At 49.8% G+C, this 19,368-nt stretch overlaps 1 protein-coding gene across 1 annotated transcript in view; it reads right to left on the reverse strand.

Moving 5' to 3' along the window:
* Window positions 1-2,094, reverse strand: part of IGSF21 (immunoglobin superfamily member 21) — a 256,770-nt gene extending 254,676 nt beyond the window's left edge. The window contains exon 1 of the mRNA XM_049772040.1: window positions 1,949-2,094. Within this exon, the coding sequence (XP_049627997.1) occupies window positions 1,949-2,018 (70 nt within the window). The 5' untranslated portion in view covers window positions 2,019-2,094. The remainder of the gene's footprint in view (window positions 1-1,948) is intronic.
* Window positions 2,095-19,368: the final 17,274 nt, after the last annotated feature.

Raw genomic sequence — 19,368 nt, forward strand, 5'->3', positions numbered from 1 at the left:
GCTAGCATCTTTCTCTCTCTCTGCAGATTATTGAGGAGGCTCCGAGGCGCTCCCGGATCCCTGCATACATTCCAGGCTGCGAAACTTTCCTATCCGAGATCCTGCTGCTAATTGTTCTTCTTGCTGGACCGAGGAGCTCGGAGGCCACGCAGGCTCCCCCGGCCCCAGATGTGCTCACCCCGGAGCCTGCCCGTCTCCTCCGGCAGGCTGCAAGGGCAACAACAGCGAGAGCGGAGGCGCCAGGACTCTCCGCAGCCAGACTGGCTGCCTAGCGAACAGAGGCTTTCTTTCGGGTTTTGGCGAGAGGTGCAGGGTGCGGTTCTGAACAAGGGAGGGGGGTCCCCATCAACCGCTACTCCCCACCCCTGCTGCTTCTTGCAGTCCTGCGCATTCCAAGAGAAAGGATGTCCCTTACTGACCCCCACAAGTCGCCATCCCTCTCCCCAGTGTGAGGTGAGGTGAGGGCCCCAGTGCTTTCCAACAAAGCCCAGTTCCCTCTCTCGGGAGCGCTGGGAGGAAGACTACTGCACCCCTTCCACCCCCCCATATAACCTTCCTTTTTAGAGGTATGGTGGGGAGGCAGCCCTTGCTCCAAAGTTGGGGGAGATTTGGATCTACTTTGTGAAGTCCTGCGCTAAGGGTAGGGAACAAAGTCAGAGGTTTGCAATCCCTTTGCAGGGGGTGGGTATACCAACCCTCCCTGCCCCCAGCAGGACCACCATTTAGGCCCAATTCTGCAGCTTCTCTTAGCTGCAGATTCAGAGCTCTCCAGCACTCTGGGCGGGTAGCAGGGGTGGGGGGGGGATTGGGGGTGAGGGGCATGTTTTAGAGGGGCATTCCCCTGGCATTCTGGCAGGCACTCTCCAAACCCTGCCAAGCGCCACCAGGTGTGCCAAGGAAGGAGGCAGAAGGGAGAACGGACTCCAGTGCCCACTCCTCATATTCAACCAGCCTATGGGCACAAGGCGACTTTGGGGCACACTCCATTTCCCTCTACCCCTCATTACTAGACCTGGGCTACCACCCAGATTTGTTACTAGCGTTAGTTAGGAGAGGACAGAGGACACTGATACCCAGGTCTAGCTGCCTGTGCCAGAGGCTTCTTCTCTGGGCCCCCTCCCTCCTTCCCTCCAGGCTTGTAACAGGGGGAGGCCTTGGCTCACAGGCTGAAAGGTGCCCTGGTTCCAATGCCAGTTGGCATCATTTAATACTGGTGGGAGGCACCCGGGCAGCAGAAAACCACTGGACCTTGGAGGGGGGAGTCACCGGTCTACAGAACTGGGCATCCTGCTTAGCTTCCACCTCCTTCCAGCAGGATCTGCTAAGCCCTGGCTAGGTCCACGCAGGACACCCTGCTCACGCCTCAGCCCACGCGGATGCTTCCAAGCCTACACACCAGCCCTCTGCGCTCCAGCAGCAGCAGCGCTCACACACGCTTACACGCACACACACACACACACACACACACACACACACACTTCTTAGCACACTCACACATCCAGCGACACCCTCAGCACATCCAGCTCACACCCCCAAAATTCACTCACAGTCTTCCCCCACCGCGCACCCTGGTCCCTTGTCTCCCCTTCTCCCCCAAACTGGCACAGTCGCTCCAACACTCGCGCACGCCCTCCTCCAAATATTCTCCTCTCCAGATACCCACCTACCTACCCCAGACCCTTCCTGGATACCCTCCCACATAAATGCAATAAAGACACACACAGAGACACACACGTAAACGCACACACAGTCATCCTAGCACCGACCCCACGAGCGCCCTGTCTCCAGGCACGCTCTCTGGCATAGCGGACCGGGCTCCGCAGCCCCATACGCCCGCCCGGTGCAGGGGACAGGGTTCAGGGTTCGGACCCCGACCCCGAGCCTCTCCGGTCTGGAACACCCCGGGCCCGCCCCCGGTGCGCTCCCCGGGGCTGGCGCCCGCACTCACCGCGCGCCAGGTTGAGGATCGCGGCGAGCAGCAGGCAGACGCAGCGGCGGAGGCTCGGGGCGGCGCGCATGGTGCCCGGGAGCTGGCAGCGGCGCAGGCAGGGGCGGCGGCGGCGGCGGGTCCCCTCGCCATGGGCTCACGCGCGTTCCAGCCTCGGGCCGCCGGCCGAGACGGTGGTGGGCAGCGAGGGGCGCCGAGGGGGTGCCCCCATGCCGCCGTGGCCGGGCGCCTGGTTCCTCCACTCGACTCGACTCGGCTAGGGCGCAGCCGGCGTGCGCCCTGGGCATCCACCGGGGCGCGCGTCGGCTCCGGGGCTCTCGGCTCCCCGGTTGCGCGCGGCCGGAGTGGAATCGGCGGCCGCGCTCGCTCGCTGTGCGGAGTTTGGAGCCGAACCGCTCTCGCTTCTGGGTCTGGCTGGATCCCGACTACCGAGCGCCCCCTCCCCGCGCTCGCCTGCCCGCCCGCCCGCCCTCCGTCCCTCCTTCTCTCTCTTTCCCCGCCCCCGGCCCCCGCGCCCTCCCCACGCCGCTCTCTCCGCTGGGTTCTACAGACTTTGCTTTAATCCCTTTCTGGGCTGTTCGGCTCTCTCGTCCGCTAGCTAAGCCGATTTAAGGCAGGGAGGAGAGATCACCCCCTCCCTGGCCCCCTCTTTCTGTCCCTGTCTCCCACCCCTAGGTCCCCTCTGCGCACACCACCCCTCTACTCCCCAACCAAGGCCCCCAGCTTTACCAAACCTTATCCAAACGCCTCCTTCGAACCCCCTTCTCCAAATGTCATCTTTGAGGTCCCCTATACCCGGGCGACTAAGAAGGATCCCCCCAAATGGATCATGGAGCTAGGACCATGAACAGGACAGGGCATAGAGCAAAAGGATCTTTGCCACTTAGTCCTTCCCTCCTTGAGAACTCTTCATGCTATAGGGGATTCTGAAACTTCCCCCCAATTAGGGCCACTCTCTTCTAGGAACCCACGGAACCGGCATGCTTTTTTTTGTCCATTCTTCCAAGAATAACCCGTTCTTGGATGCAGCCAGTATGAGGAGCCGGCTGCTTCCTCTGGTAGAGATCAAGGCTCGCTATTTGGCAGGCCTAATAAATACCCTTTCTCCCCGGCTTGAAGGAGGGTGTGTGTGATGTCTCTTTACCCCCCCCCCCCCATGCTCCAACACACACACACACACACACACACACATACACATACACACACACACACACACACACACACACACACAGTCTCAGGCCAGAGAGGTCTCCTGGGAGATGGATCTGAGCCCTTGGGGGTCAGGGTGAGTAGAAATAAGCAGCGGGGAACTTCGGAGCATGACAGTTCTCCTTGGGCAGGAACCTGAGGGGATTGGCAAGTATAGGTGACTGACTCAGAGCCTGGGCCTGTGGACTCCTGAGCCAGGATGCCCTCAATGGTTTGTTCCACGAGGCATCTCCAGCTGCTCCACTTCTGGAGGCTGTATCTGCCACTAGGCAGACAACGGGTCTAAGGCCAGTTCTACTTCCAGCAACCCAGCACTTTTAAAGGTGGGGAGTGGGCCTGCAGCTGCCAGATTGACTGAAGCTCGGAAGCCTCATGCCCGATGCCCAGAAAGGGAAGCCCTTGCCCCTTCAAACATGGCCCCTCTTCAGGCCTCCCCGCTGCTCCCCAAGGCAGCGCAACAGCAGGCAGACAGCTCTTGCCCGCCCCAAGGGAAGGAGCGATTTGCATTTATGAAGATCTGAAAGCAACCTGTTCACCTGACAGGCTTTAGAATGATCCTCTCAGTAAAATAATAATAATGATGGTAATAAACCCTTATAAATAGGTGTTTGATTACAGTTTGTCCCTACGTGGGTATTTTTTATTTTTTATTTTTTTGAATCAGACTAATTGGCTGCTAGGCTGATTGGGCTGGATGTGGCTTCAATACAGGAGTCTTAAGCCCTTTCTACTCCTGTGGCAGCTTGTTCTTCGCACCCCCTCACCGTTTTCCCATGCAAGGCTCCCCCTTCCTGAGCTGCAAGGAGTCGGTTTGAGGTCACCTCTCTCCCACACCTTCTATTGAGGTTGACCTGAGAATGGCTTAAGCGTAGTTCCTGACTGTAATCTTTCTTTGGCCTCCTATTCCTATTCCTCCTCCTCCTCATCTCTGACCTGGGTGGGCATCAGATGGACCCTGACCCAGCCCAGGAGCAAAAGCCCCAAGAAGGTTTAGCCAAGGAACAGTAAAGGCACGGAGGAACTTCCTGTTGGCATGTGGGCCTAGGATGCCACAGGTCACTTGGGCATGGGCATCCCTCGCCTGTCAGTGAGAGCCAGGCAGTTCACTAGCTGAAGCCCTGAGCAGGTGGTGGTCTGCGCCCCCTGCAGCACAGTTGTAGGATCTGGGGACTAGGCAGGGCTCAGTGAGCCTTATTTAGCCTCAGATCTTCCAAAGCATCCACCTGCTCTTGTAGCATTAACCCATGTTACAATGGTCTAGGCAGGGCCTGGCAGACTCATAACCAATAGCTGTTGACAACTGGTTAGATGGACAGTTGAGTAGAGGAAGCAGGTCATGTCCTCCCACCCACTCTACCTCCTAGCTCTCAGCACCAGGCTGCCCTTTGCAGGTTTGCTGTGACCTGACTCAGAGCCAGTATGCCCCAGCTGGAGGATTGAGATCAAGAAGACACCCTGGCCAGGTGGGCAGCCACTTCCCGAAATCCAAGCCACTGCAGTGAGCATTTTTATTGCTTGAAGATAATTGCCTGAAAGTGTAGTCCCTCGGAACATCTCAGCAACCCTGGGGGCGTGGCGAGAGAGGGGAGTCTGCTCTCCTAGCATCAGCTGCACCCAGAACAGTTCCCCAGGAGTTTCTTTGGGACCAGTGAAAGGCACACCTGAAGCACTGAGAGGCACCCTTAGCGAGGGTAGCGGGTAGGTGACTTAGCCAAAGGATAAGTCTCCCAGAGAAGTCATAGGCTTTTAATTTCTTAGTATCCCTCAGCTCCCATCTCCTAAGAAATTGACTGCCAGTGACAGAGCCTCTGCTTTGCAGTTCTGGCACTCAGACTCATGAGTCACGTCGGACACGTTTCCTCCTTAGGAACCTCAATGCCTGAGCCAAGGAGCCCAAAGCCTACCTTGGGGGCCTCTGGACTTGTGGCTGTCCCCTAAGCCTTCCTCTGTCCCTGGTGCTGAGCTAGTCTCTCCCAACAGAGGGCGCTACAAGACAAAGCAAACTTCTCTACGCAAGACCCTAGGGAATACCCCGGCAAAGGTCAAAGGTGGGGTTGTCCTTTGAGGCCTCTTGTTTATCTTTCCTGGAAATAAATGGATGCCCCCAACTTTCAGTCTGGCTTCTGATGAATGGGCTATATCCTGCTGTGGAGACAGACACTATGGAATTTAAGAATAATACTTAAAATAAAAGCTTCTTTAGTCAAAGCACCAGTCAAGTGCTCATAATTTGTACAATGATGTATCACGTGGGTGTTTTCATTATTTTTATTTTACAGATGAGAAAACTGAGGCAATAAGCCCAAAGAACTTGCCCAGTATGATGCAGTGATAGAGGCAGAAGTGAGTCCAGAAAGATGTTTCTGGACCAGGATACACACCATCCCCACACCTCATTTAGGCCAAGATGGGTGCTGAGTAATGAGAAACAGAGTAGAAAACTGCAAAACCTCTTGCTCACCACTTTTCTCTTCACAAAAGCTCTCTTTTGAGCTTGTGCATATGCATTTTACAGGTGAATAAATGGTTTTAGAGAAGCCAAAAGAATTGTCCAGAGTGGGGTGGCAGTTACAGAGATTAGGGTGCAAGCTTTGCATGCACCTTACCAGGGCTCAAGCCTGAGCACCACCTGATACTTGGGTATCACTGGTATGGCCCTGAGACCCACAGGCACAGCTGGACACAAGCAACATTGAAGCTTAGCACTGAATAGGTTATCTGGAAACCACGGGAAATGGCCCCCTATCTTCCTGAGGATCAATTGGGAAAACCTCTATATGACCTTGCCTAAAGGACTGATCCAAAGCCACCAAGATGGAGACACACTAATTCTGGGACCAGAGGTTTTCCCCAGCCCCTACCCATGAGTCACATATTTTCCTTCTCTCTCCCTCCCTCCCTGTCTTCTCTGATCCTCCTCCCTTCTTCCCTTCCCCCATTTCTCTTTCTGTGCCTTTCTGCCTTGCCCTCTGTTTCTCTGTGCCAGGAATTAAATATCCAAAGGCAGCACCCCAGACTGAACGGCTTTTTTATTGTTTGTTTAAATTAAACACAACTGAAAGTGACGCCTTAACACTGGTGACCCAAATCGATACAGAGTCAGCCACTTGGAATTAAGTGCCACGCCGCGTTCTTAATGGACCTCAGTCCCATCTGGACTCACAGGAAGACCCCGGAGTGTCTTCCTGGAGGAACCTGGGTAGATGTCTGCTAAATGGGCCTGGACTTTACATGCCTGAGAAAAGAGCTGGACCACGTGAAAGAGGCGGTGGCAGGAAGTTAAACCATGGAACCATCCAGGGGCAGAGGAAACTAGGCAGGCACCAGAGACCAACGCTGCCCACATGGGGTCCCACTGACTATTTGTCTTGAAATTTTATAATAAACATTTCATGAAATAAGGTTCTACAGTTAAATATAGTTGAGAAATGCAGCAGCTTAGGCTATTCCCCACTTCATAGAGATTTACAATTCACATGGGCATATTAAAGGCTATGAGAAATTCTGCCAAGTTTTCCAGTTTTATTTACTTGTAATCCAAACTTGTTTGGCCTCAGGACCCTCTTTGAATAAATACCTAATAACATTCTTATGGGCAAGAATTCTATAAATCACAGGATGGGGGACGCTGCTCCAATGCCCAATAAGTCACTTGATCTTTTCCTGGATTACAGTAGTGGTGGTAGTTGCAATAATAATGGTGACCACTGCCAATGGATAGTGTTTATTGAGTGCTTACTATGTCAGTCACTTTTGTTCTTGTTTTCCTTGGGGGGTGGGAAAGAAGCACATCATTGGTGTTCAGTCCTTACTTCTGGCTCTCCACCCAGATATCACTCTTGGTGAGGTTTCAGGGGGCCAAATGGGTATACCAGGGATTGAATCCAAGTTGGTTGTGTACAAGGTAGGGTACCACCCTACATGTTACTCTATCTCATCAACTCAAGTCACTCTTCTAAGGGCTTTCTTCATATTAATTTATGAACAAACATTGTGAATCTTCTTCCTAGCCCAATTAAGATGTTCCTGACTCAACCCCTAGAGTAAACAGGGAAACTGAAACACATCAAGGTGTGAATTCTCTGACTTCATGTCATGTTGCTTTTATGTAACTCTAGGATTGTAAACAAAAGTGAAAAGAACCCCAGTTCTTTCATCTCTGTTTGGTGCCTGGTAGCTAAATGGTAGAAATTTAAGAAATGGTAGATAAGTGTAATAGAAAATGGTGCCTAGGTAGATGATGGGAGAGATGGGTAGAGAAGGTGATAGATGGATAGATGGATGAGTGTTTGAGTGGTGGATAGTAGATAGATGATTCAAACTAGGAAGCAACAGCAAGATCTTACTCTTCCCTGTATCATGCATTTCCTAAGCTTGAAAGACCTGAGATAACATATGTTAATCATAGCATGAAGGAGTCAATAAATCTTAGTAAAATACAGAAAAGGAGCTTGGATTCTTAGTGGGTGAATCTAAACCAACTCCCAGCTCCAACACTCAAGAAAATGACTGTTGGACAGAAAAAAAGAAAGGAAGAAGAAAAGACATACTTCAAGTGCTTGAGAAAAAATATTTTTAACATCTCTGTGCTTTGATTTCCTGATTGTATAGCGGGGATGAAGTAAGAGTACCAACCTCGTTGGGTTGTGATGCCCGTTTAAATAAGACAATGCTTCAGATGATGTAAGTACTCAATAGTTATTTAGCTGTAACAATAATAACCCACACTCAAGACAGCCGCACAATGCTATAATTACCCTGCACTGTGTGGCTTCTTCTTCTCACCCTTAGCTCCTTGAACTTTGCCGAGAAGATGGGAGGTGGGGAAATGAGACTCCAGGGTTAAAAATCTCAAGCAAGTCAGCAGATGGCTGGTGTGACCACAAACCAAAAGGAAAGGTTAAGGAGAAGAGGATCTGTGATGTACTGTCTTCCCAGAACAGTCTACAGCTTTATTCGGGCTATTCTTGGCCCTGGACATTTGTCTTCAAAATGGTCAAGAATGCTCTGGGATCTTCTGAGGTCACCCTGGAGCAGCCCCTGCCTCCTTTCTTGAAAAACTGCAATACCATTCATTGACAACAGGTGGCACCATCTAATATATGATCTAGCCATTTTAACAACCTTACACATTTGAGGGCCTCAAGTCTATAAAACCAATCAGACCCCAATCTCAAACACAGGCTACATTTTAGATTATTCACAATGAGGCAGACTGTCATGATCGTGTATACTTAAACATTTGAGTTAGTCTTGACTTCGTGATGGGCCCATAATACTATGGATGAAGAAACTGAGACCCCCAAACAAGAGAGTCGGCTTCCTGTGTTCTTACTGTGGTAAGTGCCTATAGGCTGAACCACACAAAGCAATGTTGTCTTTACTCATTCTTTTAGATAATGAAGGCTCTGCAATGTCCTGGCCCAGTCCATGTTGTTCCCTGGTACCCTGATCAAACCAGGATCACAAGGTTCTGGAGGGAATGAACAGGAAGGTGCAGCTAGTAGGCATGTCATTCAGTCAGAGTATTTGGTAAGGAACGTGCTCTGATGCATTACAAAAGTCGTCAAGAGAAAACTGATCATTGCTGCCTGCCCCGGGAACCTGCTTTCTTCTTTGGGTTCCTAGGTCCTGAAACATTGGACCAAATTTTAATGTAATATCCAGTGCAGGAAGCTGGTCTCATTGCCCTGAGCTTCTAGGCATAAGGCCGAACTAGCTTCTCCCACATTCTTTGCAGTCTTCCTGGAGCACAAACCTACCTCCTCTTCTCTCAGCACTTTCTGCCAGTGTACTGAGATACTCTCAAGACTGTCTTTCTGGAGGATGTGAGACTTGAAACTTTGAAGGATACCTAAGAGTTGGGGGAAAACTTTGAGTTCTGTGTGCAGTCTGAAATCTTATACCCAAGCCATAGAGGTCAGCACTGGAGTGGAACAGATATCCAGGAAAGGTAGGGATGGCAGCAAGATCAGGGAGATGGAGCTGTGAGATTATGTAGAATCCTTGTAGATACTCCAAAGGCAATGAATGTGAAGGGACAGCAAAGGAACCATGGAAACTACACAGAAACTTGCTTTGACCCAAAACTATGATGCCTATTATAAAATCTGCCTCTCCACCCTTTGACGGTCCTAGCCCCTACAAAGAATGTATGTCCCTCTACAGAAGGACATACATACTTTTCTCTCCCCATTGGTCACAAACACCTATCCCCACTGCCACTTACTTCATTTCTACTCTGCTGGCCATGCTTTTTCTCTTATGAACCCCCTCCTGCTTCCACTTGCCTTGTGGTGGGGAGTTCGAGATCCAGGCTGGACTTCATCCCTAGAATCTGAAATGGGGGAATATGTGGGCAGCACATTAGTACTGTTCATTCCTACTGACTACAGAAAAGGGAGTCTAAATGTGTAGATATGGCAGTCCAGGGTACAGCTTTCAGAGCCCCAACCTCCTGGTATTACTTTAGTGCCCCCATGTAAATGGCTTTAAGGGTTCCATCTTTCTCCCTTCTAAAGGGCATGAAGGCCAGGCATGTGCTCTGGTCTAGATGCTGAGCATAGAAGATGCTTGTTTATGCCCTAGAGGAGCTTACCATGGGCAGGATTGACATCTCCCTGCCTCACCTGGCTCACCAGGCCTCTTCACCATCAGAGTCCTGCCTGCCCCCCTTTCTGGTCCATGTGTCCTTCCTTCCCAGAGGACCCCTTCCCAGACCGCAGATGAGTCTCAGCATTACCCTCGTACCATCTCTGGCCTGGATCCTGCAGGGGGAACTCAGCCTCCTCCATCTGCACCCCAAACCATCTGGACATCCAAGGAACTTCAAGCCTATCAGGACCTCCTCATTAAAATTCGTCCTTGCGGGCCCGGAGAGATAGCACAGCGGCGTTTGCCTTGCAAGCAGCCGATCCAGGACCAAAGGTGGTTGGTTCGAATCCCGGTGTCCCATATGGTCCCCCGTGCCTGCCAGGAGCTATTTCTGAGCAGACAGCCAGGAGTAACCCCTGAGCACCGCCGGGTGTGACCCAAAAAACCAAAAAAAAAAAAAAATTCGTCCTTGCTCCCCAATTGCTGCAGACCCTGCCTCATTTAATCAGGTTCACCTCTTCAGTGAACACACCCCTGCAATGTTTAGTCCTCACCACACACTATCTTGGTTGCAGGTCACTGGACATGTTCTTCCCCTTTCTCCTCACCTCCCAGCCTTCCAGTCTCCCTGACACCATCCCAGGCACATGCTGTAGGCCGCCATCTCCTGCTTAAGTCCCAGGGCTCATCATGAGCTGTCATTCAGGAAGTCCCAGGGGCTTCCCTCTCTGTGCTCCCATCAGGGAATTTAGGGTATAATAGAAAGAAGGGCAACAGAGTGCAGGCAGAAAATGGGTACTTGCGAATGAGGAGAGAAGGAAAGGAGACAGAACTTCCAACTAGAGCAAGACTCATTAGAACTGACTCATGTTCCATTGGCTGGAAGAGATAACAATTACTCCAGTAAATAATTTTCTTTTTCATTTTTTTTTGGTGAAGGTCAGGAGATCCCAAATGGGATTCAAAACCTGGGGTTCACTCCAGGAGATACTGTGGTTCAATGTGAGGATCTGAGAGTGCAGGGAATACAAGGGTCACCCCAGGGATGCTTGGGGACTTCCAGGGATGTACCCATGATTTCAAGAACCCTGCAGTGTGAGCCTGAATGCAGGCTGGGTGCATGCATGGACCTTAATCCTTGCACTTTTTCCCCAAGGATATCTGACTGTTGGGGGATGTTACCAAGCAGTTCTCCAGGGTCCCAGGAGTCCCTTCTGATGACACTTGGCCAACAGGGCCAGAGGTTCAGTTATGGTGCTGAGGATGTGGTATACCTCAGGCCCTACGGTACTGGGTGTCATATAGGGTACCTGGAAGTGCCCAGAGACCATGGAGCCACACCTGGTTATGTTCATAAGGCTTCACCTATGTGCTTGGGATACTGTGTGATACCAAGGATGGAGTCCAGGATGTATGTATGTGTCCTATCCTTTGTACTATCTCCACAGCCCCACATGAATACCTTTTTTTGGGGGGAGCACATCCAATGGTGCTCAGGGCTTACCCCTCACTCAGGGGTTACTCCTGGCAAGGCTCAGTGAACCATTTATAGTGATAGGGATTGAATTCATGTTGGCCACATCCAATCAAGGGCCCTACCTGCAGTACAATCTCTCTGGCCAGGAATATGTTTTTTAACCAAACTGCCTTAAGAGGCCTTTGGCCAAGGTCAAAACATCCCCAAACATTCCAACATCTTCCTTTAAAGAAAAGATTGAGGGGATGGAACACTACATTCAGAGGAGAACAGAAGGCTAGAACCTGCCTTACCTGCAGGCCCCCTATCAAGCAGTAGGGCTCAGTAGTGTGTGGGAAGGGATGAGTGTAAGCAGCTGACACCCCTTTTAGAAATGAGCCATCTCTTGAGCCAGACTAGCTCCCCTTCCCAGGGAGTCCAGAGGGATCAGCTGTCTTAGGGGCTCCTTTCTCCAGGTCCAACACTTACTTATCAAGATAATTAAATTCCAGCTCCTTCCAGCTGCCCCCTTGCCATGTCAGGAGGGACAGGAGGCGCTCCCTGCTAGCCCTTCCTTGCAGCTGTTCGATAAGCCCCATATTTCACACCCCAAGTGGCTGCATTTCAGCGGTGGGAGAAGTGGTTTTATTTTTATCGCGCGCACAGGCATATAAATATGTACGAGGCGCTCAGAAGCACTTTAGGGTCTCTCCGGAAGGAAGGCTCACTGTGGCTGTGAGGAAGCATGACAATTAGTCTGACCAGTTCCAGGTTCTACTGGCTTCAAAGGTGCTGTGCCCGCCAGCATCCCCAGCCCTACTCTCCCCAAAAGCTTTCTGCTCTTGGTGACCAGAAAGGGAGGAAGGTTGCCTTGGCTAATTTTGCAGAAGGATTTTTTGGGTGAGGGTTCATAATACTCTATGGGGTGGTTAGGGTCCCATGTTTGGGCCCACCAAAATAATGCTGCTCAGACTCATCAATGCTGTGGTGGGATGCAGGAGATTGAACTTGGCTCTTGTAGACATAAGACATATTTCCTCAGGTGTTTGCCTTGTACATGGCCAACCCAGGTTCAATCCCTGCAGACAACCTGGTCTCCTGAGTTGTATCAGAAGTGATCACTGAGTGAGGAGGTAGGACTAAGCCTTAAGCACCTCCAAGTAGGATCCAAACACAGACAAAACAAAACAAAACAAAATGAGCCCCAACACCGAGTTTTATTCCCAGTTCTTCCAAAACTTTATTTGCCCCTTTTAAGGTGACATTTGAGTTTTCATCCTAACTGTGTCACTTAATAGTTGTGTATGGTTCTTTCCTCTGGATAGGCTTCTTTCCTCTCTGGATCGTAGCATCTATGTCTTTAAAATGGGCTTCTTTTTACTTTCTCTGGCTGTCTCCCAGGTTTTCTTTGCTAAAACATTTTTTTAAAAGAATAAAACATGATGAAACATTTGAAAAATGGGCTTGGGAGCTGAGACATCCACTGGAAAAGCCTTATTATAATTCCTCCCCAGCTGCTCCATTGGAGTAGGTGAGGCCAATAATCCAGGCAGTGGTGCTCCAGGCGATACAGGCAGCTGGGCTGGGAGCAGGGCATGAAGGAGCAGTTTCTGACCTTCTGAGAGGGCACGTTGCATGTTTCATTAATTTTAAGCATAAGAGTGCTCAAAGATGCCCACAAATTCCTCCTGGTCACAGAGGAGCCAGAAGTTGAGAGGGTGAGGAAGGGTGGGAAGGTGATGAACCAGAGTCTGGCCACTTTGGTGGCTGGGATAGATTTGTGATTTCTGACAGATTTGCTGCTTCTAGGAATGGCCTTTCCCTCAGACCAGCTGGTGTACTATTTTGAATTTCTATTGGGAACACCAGATGAGTAGCTAGCAAGGGGTCCCTAAGAGGTTTAAGAAGACTTTGCTGGCCCTATGACCCAGATTGAGCTTTTATAACACACTGGCAGATATCAAGCAGGATGACTTGGCTTTGCAGGAGAGATAAAGGGCAAAATCTCAGTGAGGTGCACCTCTGGGATGGGACGAGTTACCAGTGATATTTCTCAGATGGCCATGGTTGGGGGTCAGAGTTGCTGGGATTCTACCTCTCACGTGTGGAGTTACCCCATACCCTTGGAAGATGAGGCAGTAGGGGTAAGTCTTGTTCTCTCCACAGGAATTCTGCCTAGCAGTATTTGGGAGACCATGTGGGGTGCTGGGAATTGAACCTACATGCAAAACAAGTGCCCTAACCACTGTAATATCACTCCAGCCCCTTTGTCTAATCTTTTACTGCAAAGGTTAAACTACGCACAACATCACAGTTGCTCTTATAACCATTCTAAGTGTGTAATCTAGAAGTATCAAGTCATTCACACCTTGGTGCAATGTGTCCCCAGAACTTTTTTGTCCTGAAAAACTGTTTGTTCCCTTTCCCTCCCCCCACCAGCCCTTTTAGCCAGCATTGCATTTCCCCTATCTATAAATGTGAGGTTCTGAGTGTCTCATGTAAGTGGAATTAGAGAGCATTTATCCCTTTGGCCAGCTTGTTCTGTGGGAACATAATGTCGTCTAGCTCATCATGTCATCACAATGTCCCTCCTTTTAAAAGACAGCATAGTATCACCCTTGCACAGAGGGAACATGTTTGGTTCATCTCCTGAGAATTTGTTTTCCCAATTTGAAAGTCTGAAGCAGACTTGCTGAAATCTGGGATGCCTAGTCTGTAAAGAAGACCGGGCTGTGGTTTGTAAAGTAGATGTTCTTCCTCATGGGCATCATGAGAGTCTGCTTGATGAGGCTGGCATGCACTGAGGACTGTTGGGGAAAACAGACCAGCCAGCACTGATACCAAACTCTTCCCAAGCTGTAGTTTATACTAGGATACAAACAAGATTAAGGAACAGTTAGCTTGGTAGCATTGTGAAGGCATGGAAGGGCTCCCTGAAGAAAAGATTTTAAATGACAGGGTCAAGCTGATAGTTTAAAGTTTTAAGGGGCAGGGGAGAGAAAGGACAGTGTAGAGACCTATATGAGTGTGAAGTCATGTTTCTGAAATTAATGCAGTGTTAAAAACCAAAGGTGAATCAATAAAGTTTTATTAAAAAATAATAACAAAATTAAAATATAAAGGTCAAGTGCAGACAATGCAAACAACACTGGCCTTTGCTTTTCTCCAGGGAGAAAGTGGCTCTTTGGGGCCTAGTGAAGGGACCTACCATGGTGAGGGATATGTGTAAAATAAAACCCATAAGGGTTCCAGGGTGATGCAAAGCTGGAGGAGAAAATAAGTGGCAGAATGGTACTGTTCTGGTTTGCACTTTTTTTTTTATTTTGGGTTTATTTCTGGCTATGCTCAATGCTGACTTCTGATTCTGTGCTCAGGCTTGGGAAACCATATAGGATGCAGAGATAAAATTTGGGTTGGCTCTGTGCGAAACAAGCACATTATCCACTGCAACTATCTCTCTGGATTCTAATTTACATTTTTGAAAGCCATCTCTGTGTGAAAAGTGGGAAGAAAGTGGGTGGCCATGCAGGGAGGACAACACAGCCAGGAGACCAGAGCAGGCAGGAGGCAGAGCTAGAAGAGGACTGACCCAGGGTATGTGTTTGGGTGAGGGGGACCTAGGAAAGATCCACTGACCACTGAGATGCCTGAGCTCTGGTAGTTCCAATGTGGAAGGCTGAATGAGAGGCAGCATTTGTAGAAGCAAGCGGCTTTCAAAGGCAGGTGACAGCCGGGATAAAGCAGTACAAAGTTTGACCCTGGCAGCAAATCTAATTTTCACACATCTCCTCCTGGATAGAATTTGCCTTCCTTCTGAGTGGGAGGTCAGAGCCAAGCACTGCAATGCAACCCGAAGCTTCTCTGGGTGCGGACAAACTGTGGTGGGATTGGTTTGACTGCTGGGCTGTAAAACCCAGTGGAGGGCTGGTGGGAGGGGATAGAGCTCCAGAAGCTCCTCCCTTTGCAGCTCCTGTCTGGGGGAGGGAGTGTCCATGTACCACAGGCGACCCAGGGCTGCCAAGGACATAATTTCTAGGTGTTTGAGGCATACAGGGAAGAAGACATAGCTGTCCTCACAAGCCAGCTGCCTTTCTCCTAGGCCAGGGACCTCCCCCCAAGTCTTGGTGTGATGGGCAAGTTCTCACATGGTTCCCAAGTAGGCCACCTGCTGGTGCTCATACCTATGCATCCCCCTTCCCTAGAGCAGAGCCGTGCTGAGATGCGGTTCTAATGAACAGAATAGGCACAAGTGATGGTATGTCACTACTGAGATTAGGTTACAAGATTGCCACTTCTGCCTGGCCGACAGTATTCTTCCCTGTCCTTACCCACCACCTCCCTCTCACTCTGATGAAGACAGCCGCCACACTGTGAGTTGTGCCGTGGAGAGACCCACAAGGCATGGAAACTGCAGTGGGGTGGCAGTCTTGAGGAGTTGAGATCTGTCTCACCAACTACAAGGTGCTAGGTTTGTCAGCCTGCAGGATTGAGCCTGGGGAGGCCCAGTGGAGCTAGCTAGGATTGTAGCTGTAACTGGTGGTTGCCTGGGAGAGATATTGAGCCAGGGGCCCTACTAAGCTGCTCTGAATTCTTTATTTTGGGTGGGGAGTCACATCCAGCAGTGCTCAAGGGTTACTCCTGGCCCTACACTCAGAAATCACTCCTGACAGGCATGGGGGACCATATGGGAAGCTGGTATTCAAACCACTGTTTGTACTGAATTGGCTGCATGCAAGACAAACACCCTACTGCTGTGCTATCTCTCCAGCCCTACCCTGGGTTCTTGACTGCCCCCCCTTTTTAGACAGAGTAGTGTTTTAAACTACTAAATGCGGGGGCAGTAAATTATGTGGAAGTTAATAACAGATATGCTTGCGGATACTTACTAAACAATTCAGGCTTTTGTGTCTACATTTTAGGGTGCAGTGGCCAAGTCCCCATTTACAGATACAGAGACTGAGGTTCAAAGAGCTTTAGTCACTGACCCAAGGACCTACTTCTAAGAAATGGCAGAGAAAGGTGAGTGGAAATGGTTGGTTCCAGTCTATAATTCAACCTCTGGCTAGAATAGTATAACTTCTGTGTCAATGAAGGGAGGATGCTCTGCCTCCTGTGGTGCTGTCCAGTGGGGGATAAATGGACTCTACTGGGAACTCACCCCACACCAACATGTGGCTGTTCCCTCTGGTAGAACACAATCAATGGGACCTTCCAGAATCTTTTAGCTATGTCCTGACATTGGCCTCTGTTTTGTGACATTTCTCCTTAAAACCTACCCTCTGTTCTATTTCCTGATATTGTCTCCCATTTATTCCTTGGCCCTAATATTGAATCCCACAATCATGTAAGTCTGGGGCACCTACCAGCTAGGGCTCAGCATATTATTTGTTGCTTTATTTGGAATCTGCACCTGTCAATGCACAATGACTCTGTGCTCAGGGTTCATTTCTGGTGGGGCTTAGACGACCACATGCAGTTCTGGGATTCAAACCCAGATTAGTTGCACGCAACCCAACTGCTCTATCCCTGCTATTTCTCTTTTTTCAGTCCCTATTTGATAATTGATGTTTCTAAGTATAAGGAAAGGCAAGAGTGGTCTGTCTGCACCACTGGAGCTGGACTGTCCTCTTGACCTGCCCCAGTAAAATCTGAAATTGTACTTACATAAATGCAACTACCAAACTGCAAGCTTTACCCCCTCTACAAATTCCACAAACCACAAACCTCACCCCCCTCCTTCCCTGGAGGGTCTTGTGACCAATCACTTTCAGATTATGCCCCAGTGGAGGCCTCCCAAGAGTTGCAACATGGCCTTTCTCTTCTCTCCCAACCCATCCATCTCAACCCATGATGCCAATGTGAAGTAGTAGGCATCTCAAGTTTTGAGTTAGGCTAGAAAATATGCTCAGCAGGGAGCAGGAGGATGTTTTTCCCTGTCTTCCCAACTTCCTCCTTCTTCCTGGAAGAATGTCATTCCCTTTCTGTTTTTCCTTTGGGGTAAGGGATCATACCCAGCAGTAATCAAGATCTACTCCTCCTGGTCTGTGATCAGGGCTCACTGCTGCAGGGGCTCTGGGGACCATAAGGAATAGAGGGAATTGAACATAGCTTGGATATGTGCCAGATAAGCACCTTGTACACTCAACTGTCGCTCAGTCCCTTTCCATTCCTATTGGTGGCATCAATCCTTCCTGCCTTTTCAAGGCCAGTTTATTGGACTGTTGCTCAGCCTCCTCTTCTCCCTGAGGGACAGGCAAGACACTCCAAACCCACCTGAGCTAAACAAGACACTAGAGTACAGTTAAGAATCCTGTCCTCCTGGTTTTTCAGCATGAGCTGGACAGCTGTTCCTGCATGCTGGCCAGTAGCATTCAGTATCCCTCGACCCACCAGAACTGGCCTTGTGGTCTCTGTCTTTCTCCCCTAGATTCACAAGCCCAAGGCTCATCCAACTTTGTGAAATTGTTCTGGTGTTTGTGTGAGATGTTGGTACCTTCCTTATAATGGCCTTAAAGTAAATCTGCCTTCTATGTCCACATCTGATTTCCCATGGCCAATACCTGAGGCAGAGTAGCCATAGAGTCCAGAAGTTTCCCTATCTCCTCTGAGAAGCATCGCTCATGCTCAATTCCCCTAAAAATCTCAACTCTCTCCTTTTTGAGGCTCCCCCCATGACCTTTTATTCTGCCCCACCCCCTCCACCGGAAGTCTGTGTACTAATTAGCTAAGTAATAACATGCCAAGACTATGATTTCTCATTAGTTCAGGAGAGATTCTCTGCTACATGACTGATAGGCATCTACAAGAAAATTAACTCCAGTGCAAGGACTCCCTAATCAAGATTAATGAGGGGGTGGAGAGGCAGAAATGTGGAGCCCAGATCCCTTTGTGGGGTCTCCAGGGGCTAATAGGTCTGTACCAGGAGGAGGTGTTAGCAGATAGAAGGAGGGAGATAGCCAGTCAGAGGGCTAGTTTCAGAGGTAGAGGCTCTGCTGTGTCCCTGAAGTTAAGTGGTCCAGTACTTTGATGGGCAACATCCCAGGGGTGGGACATGCTGAAATGGAAGAATGCTGCCCTTACCCTTAGGGCATCTACATTCTAATTAAGTAGATCATTACCGTTGTGCTGAAAAGTCCTGATGCCAAGACGAGGCAGCATTTATTAAGCACTTGCTGTGTGCATCCATTAGCCTAAGTGACCAGCATATATTATAAAGTTCTAATTGAAGATACATATAGTGGCAGAGGGAATGGACACAGAGGCTGAGCCAAGGGGTCATAGATCTACTGAGGAATAAAGCAGAGACATGAACCTAGGCTGTGCAACTTTGGATGAAGCCTATGCTCACCACCCTACAGTGCCTTCGTGGGTGTGCCATGATGGTGGTTGAGAGGTGAGTGAGAGGCAGAGAATGCAATGGAAACCTGAGAGGTCAGCCTCACTGCTGCCAAACACCTTAGTGAGGTTTCAGAGCAGAGCTGTTAACCTGGGTCTTCACCCACCCATGGGCTTTCATTCCACAGAGAGTTTATTGATGGAGTCAATGGCTGATTCATTCATTCATCCCACACAGAATTGCCAGGCCCTATAAAGAATGCTGCCAGCACAGTGGTAAACAAAAGCAGAGGTGGATTACCAGGTCCATAGAGAGGCTGGCACGGATGGATCACCACAGCCAGTGTCTACCCTAGGCTAGGACACAGGCTGTGCTGAGGCTTCATTAGAACTGGGTCCTCCAAGGTGCCTCCCTAATGTTGCCCTGTTGGTGCCCAGCCATGGGGAGCTGCGGAGCAGTGAAGTGCACAGCCTGACCTGGAACGGCCACATCTCTATTGCAAATTGCTTTCCACACCCCACTTCCCCAGCTCCTCCATGCCCTTGTCCAGGGCAGGACCAGAAGCCAAGCCCCTGAAATAAGCACCATTTTCCCCCCTTCTGAATACCACCATATTGCTAATGAACCTGTCATTTCTGACAACAAATATGTAGCAGAGCCATGGAACAGAGGTGGCTCCCCCTTGAATTTCCAAGAGGGTTTGGGCTTGTATTTTTTCTCTTCCTGAAGGAGTTAGTTGAGATCCACTGATGTTTCAGGAACAGATCGAATTTGCTTTTCTCTGGCAGGCAGGACACCCTCCAGTTCTCTGGCTTCTTGTAGTTG

The sequence above is a fragment of the Suncus etruscus genome, chromosome 4 (genome assembly GCF_024139225.1).
Source record: "Suncus etruscus isolate mSunEtr1 chromosome 4, mSunEtr1.pri.cur, whole genome shotgun sequence".
Taxonomy (NCBI): Eukaryota; Metazoa; Chordata; class Mammalia; order Eulipotyphla; family Soricidae; genus Suncus; species Suncus etruscus.